The following is a 5420-nucleotide window of genomic DNA, read 5'->3' as shown; positions in this document are numbered from 1 at the left end:
CAAACCAAAGTGCAATGGAGGGTTGGAATATAGATAAAGTATTGTTGGAGTCCTGAGGAGATGACAAATTTATTTTCCTGAGAAGTTGGGTTTTGTTGGTAGTGGACTGAGAACCCGTAATGAAGAATTATGATTAATTAGATTGACGAAAAAGTTGAAAAGTCATCATAGAGTTGTCAGACAAGGAGTGATGACATTAAAATTGCAACTGGGAAAAGGAAGTAAATACTCACTAGAATTGAACTGGAACTGTGTAAATGGAGAAAAAAGTTGAGAGTCAAGAATCAGAGTTAGAAAAGTAAAAAGTATATTTAAACTCATTTAAATTAGGTAGAATTTAAATCTCAACATTTACACAGATAAAGTACCCACTGTGTTAGTTTTTGATTGCTGCTGTAATACATTATCATATATTTAGTGTCTTAAAAATTCAATTTTGTTATCTTAAATAGGTCCATCTAAAATAGGTCTATAGATGAGAATCTGACATGGATCTCACCAGTCTAAAATCAAAGTGTCAGCAAGGCTATGTTCCTTTCCGGACCTCTAGGGAAGAATTGCCTTGGATTTTCTAGCTTCTACAGGCCACCCACTTTTCTGGCTCATGGCCTTCTTTCTCCATCAATAAGGAGTTGAGTCTTCACAGTCATCTTCTGATTCTCTCTCTTCTGACTCTCCCACGTTTAAGAAGCTTTGCAATTACATTGGGCCCACCTAGAAAATCCAGGAGAATCTTGATATTTTAATACCCACTGATTAGTGGCTTTAATTCTGTCTGCAACTTTCATTTCCCTTTGCTAAATAATCAACGTTTTCACAAGACCAGGGAGTGGGATATGGATATCACTGGGGACAATTACATTGCCTTTCATACCAACAAACATAGATTTTGATACCTTTGATCTAGACTAATACAAACATGACAACATTCAAAAAAATCTTGACTTTCTCTGTGTAACTGAAATATAGCAATATTTGAAATAATAGATCAACCAGCCATTACGATAGATCCGTAAAAGAATAATTGTGCAGAAAGCCTTAAATTTATATGAAATTAAATCACATAAGCATTGTGGAAATCTGTAAGATATTTGCAGCTCTAAGATCTCCATTAACCAAGCTGATTTTATTCCAAGATTCTGAGTTTCACATTGAAGAATACTTATAAAAAAATAGAGACAGAAAGTTCTGTGAGTCCTGAAAGAAGAAACTTTATGATATTAAATCTATTTCTCTACCAACATTGACAAATCACAGTTATTATGAGATAGACTATAAAGTTTAAAAAAACAAATTTCAACATGGACAACAAATAATTGCCAGGATTTGTTTTGTGTCTTCTGGGTAATTCATCCTGTAAAACTGTCACATGATTTGATTTACATAAAAAATAGGCAATCAGAATAATTTAGTCTATAAAATGTATAGTGCAATCCTTTCACTAAGCCTATTATCAAATGGTATTGTAATATCAAACTTTTATGTGTATATATATTTCTAAATAAATAAAAACAGTTATGCAACTTTTATAATTTGAAGTTCAATGCAAAAGAACTCAGTATTGATTCATGGTCAAATGGAATTTTGTTGAAGGAATATTTAAGAATTTCCAGGTCGGTCCCCCTCCTCCTCCGCCCCGCTGTCCTGATTGTCTCTTCCTCCTTCCCTCAGAGAATGTCCTCCTTCCAGCTCAACCTCAACCCGCTCAAGGAGCCGCTCGGCTTCATCAAGGTCCTCGAGTGGGTTGAATCAAGCATCGTTTAAGGCATTACCGGATGTAAATGTGTGTGGTATAGATTGGAAAACTCAAGTCCTTATTGGAGATTACTCTTCTTCTGCGCAATTCTACGTGACGTTTGCAGTCTTTGTCTTCCTGTACTGCATTGCTGCTCTTCTGCTCTATGTTGGTTACACAAACCTGTATCGGGATAGTCGCAAACTTACCATGGTTGACTTCGTTGTTACTCTTGTGGCCACTTTCTTGTGGCTGGTGAGCACTTCAGCCTGGGCCAAAGCTCTTACGGACATTAAAGTAGCCACGGGTCACAATATCATCCAGGAGCTCACGCCTTGTAAACATGGGGTGACGTGTTCTTTTGGCTCTGTGACTAGTATGGGATCCCTAAATGTATCTGTGATCTTTGGCTTTCTGAATATGATACTTTGGGGAGGAAATGCATGGTTTGTGTACAAGGAGACCAGCTTACACAGTCCATCAAATACTTCTGCTTCCCATACCCAAGGAGGTATTTCACCTCCTACCGGAATGTAACTGAAGGGAGAAAGTACACTATGAAATATGTTTATACTTTGCCAACATCTTGAGAAGCATTATTTGTTTCTAATAAAAGTAATGGCAGTTTCAGTAAATTGGTGGGTTTAAAATTTTGCTGCTTTTTTACACAAAGCCTGTGCCTCTCCTGGAAATTGAAGATGTAAATGTATTCTCACATGTAAGTTTAAAAATTCAGGGGCCTATTATGAGATGATGCACATTTTTAAATGAATGATAATTTCTTCACTAAGTTGTTTGCCTTCCAAAGTGTTTACACCTTAAGCCTTAACATATGTCTTCACTCAGAAAAGAGTTATGTTGTCATATAATAGGAAGAAAATCTGTATTTGGAATATATACACTTCTGTAAGTTTGTACAGATCATATACCTAAGACCTGTCTTAAAGAAAGCCTTGATTACATAAGTCATATTTAGAAGAAACATTTAGTTCAGAATTTATATCTGAACATTGTTTATATGTTATGAAAAATTTGTAATGGCAAAGACTGGGTGTATGTTTTATTTCTGTTTTTCTAAATGACCTACAGTACTTAATAGGTGTGCTAAAGTTGTTTTGGGGAGTGGGGTTAAAAATTTCTGATAGATGTATGGGTAATTTACTAATTCTGTCTCATGAGATGTAAGCTTCCATTATGCTGGTTGTTTAATAGACTTGCTATATAAGTAGGAAGAACATGGTTCAACTAGATTTTTGATATGTATGGGCATTATTCTTAGTAATAGTTGTTTGCTGTCTTCTGTTGGTCTTACCACTTAAGTGCCAGCTGAGACCTAGTGTCCTTGCAAGTAGAGTAAAATATAACCCACTGTTTTTTTTGCAGACCGTATTCAGAGAGTCAAAAAAATTAAGATTGCGTTTTACTTTTGAAACATTTAAGACTTAGATTCAATGAAGTTGCTATTTTGAGTTGAGCATTGATAGTGTGAAAATAAATGAGATTCGGATTTCATGTTTCTTAATGTTCATTCTTATTTCACAAATGGATTAAGGAATTATGCATCATAAACAAGGAGCGTAAGTAGCTTTATTATGGGTATACTGTCTTTTTGCATACACATTAGGTATGTTCTGAATACAGGGCTTATTCACGTTTTGCTTTCTAATGTTTTTGTTGTACAGAGCCAGATATCCTACTCTTAACCACATGATTGTTCATATGTGAAGCACATCTTGCTAGTGCCTTATTTTTGTTGATTTTGTTTATGACAAGAATTGTCAGTATGAGAATGTATATCTTTTATGCAACCAACTTAATAAAGAAGTTAAAAGAAAAAAAAAAAAAGAATTTCCAGAGATTTTCTTCCAAGGAAAATTAATCCCTTTGATCTGATCAACATAAAAACATGAGTTTAGAATTTTTGAGGGATGTTGGGAGGCCTAGAATGGAAATCTGTAGGATGAATATATAAAAAAAATATGGATTAAAAAGAACATAAACTAAATTTGGATGTGTTAATTAAGATTTGAAAATTGGTTTGGTTCAAAGAAGTATGGTGTGTCCAAGGGAAAGAAAAAAAATTGGTTCAGGAAATTCATAAGCAGAGTACTGATTTTTGTTGAAGAGCTTTGGAAGAGTGGTTTTCCAAGAGTGATTTTCTCAGGCTAAAACGTGAACCCAAATCCAAATATAAAAGAACTAAAAGAGATAGTACTCTCTATAAGAATAGTTGGAAAATGGCTCTCTCTCTCTTTCTCTCTCTCTCCCACCCCCGCACCCCATATAAATAATCCTTTCAATCTGTGCCTGGTAAATTGAGCAATAGATGACTATGTTTTGTAGGTTACCTAATCTTTATTCTGTATGTTATTTTGCAATCTAGTAATAATAGACTAAGTGTTCACACTGTTCCATTGTGGACAAGTGGGAGGAAAGGAAATCCCCCAAAATCAAATAGGAAATATATTATGAACAATTATTATGTGTAATGTTACATATGTTCCCATATATTTTCATAGTTTTAAAGTGCTTTCACAGGCAGGCTCTTGGAGGGATTGTAAATTGGTACAACCACTATAGTAAACAGTATGGAGGTTCCAAACAATCAGCCCCAACACTCCAAAATTGTGTTAGTGGCAAGTTCCCTTAGAGAACCAATGATAAGAAATTTTCTGGGAAGTCCTGAAGGAGATGTTTAGGGACACATGTAGTTAAATGTCATTGAAGATGGGTCTTTCAAAGGAACCCTTTTCTTGTTCAGCAGTGATTTCAGAGTTGTGCTTTATCTGACATTTGGAAGTTATAGCTTCTTTTTCTCCCTATGTTCATTCTCCCCCTTGCTTTACCCCTGATTATGTGTTTTTCCCTTTCTTCACTATTATATACACAGAAAAATATAGTGGATAGTAAGTGTTAATAAAGGTTCAAGGTAAAGAAGACCCTTAAACATACTTGGTGGAAGTGTAAATTGATACTTCTTTTCTGAAGGGCAATTTTTCTGCATGTATTGAAAATCTTTCAAATGTTGTTACACATTGATCCAGGAATTATTGTTCTGGAATTTTATCCCCAAAACAATCAAGAATTTAAGCAAAGTTTAACTACAATGATGTTCATTACAATATTATTTATAAAGCCAAAAATTGGAAACAACCGAGAAGTACCTTGTTGTTTCCCCGAAAATAAGACCTAGCCAGTCAATCAGCTCTAATGTGTCTTTTGGAGCAAACATTAATATAAGACCCGGTCTTATTTTACTATAAGTATAACGTAAATGTAATGAGTATAATGTAATATAATATAATATAATGTAATGTAATGTAATTAATATAATATAACATAATATAATATAATATACTGTAATATAATACCTGGTCTTATATTAGTTTTTGCTCCAAAAGATACATTACAGCTGATTGTCCAGTTAGGTTTTATTTTCGGGGAAACACGGTAGCATCACTGGGTCATATGGTAGCTCTATTTTTAAATTTTGGAGGGAAATACATACTGTTTCCTATAGTGGCTGCATCAATTTACAATCCCACCAATAGTGTACAAGGGTTCCCTTTTCTGCCTATCCTCTCCAACATTTGTTTGTTGACTTTTTAATAATAGGCATCTGACAGGTCATTTGCGACAACATGGATGGACTTAGAGGGTATTATGCTAAATGAAAAAAGTCAGA

General features: G+C 34.4%; 1 protein-coding gene across 1 annotated transcript; it reads left to right on the top strand.

Moving 5' to 3' along the window:
- Positions 1 to 1674: 1674 nt before the first annotated feature.
- LOC308493428 (synaptophysin-like protein 1) lies at positions 1675 to 2554 on the top strand (the record flags this gene model as incomplete). The annotated part of the gene is given in 2 exon segments (XM_081039597.1): positions 1675 to 1742; positions 1744 to 2554. Coding segments are annotated over 2 exon segments (597 nt in total). The 3' UTR covers positions 2273 to 2554.
- Between the last annotated feature and the right edge of the window lie 2866 nt (positions 2555 to 5420).

This window comes from Rhinolophus hipposideros (assembly GCF_964194185.1).
Source record: "Rhinolophus hipposideros genome assembly, chromosome: 3".
NCBI classification, from domain to species: Eukaryota; Metazoa; Chordata; class Mammalia; order Chiroptera; family Rhinolophidae; genus Rhinolophus; species Rhinolophus hipposideros.
This window is presented reverse-complemented; position numbering and strand designations above follow the sequence as displayed.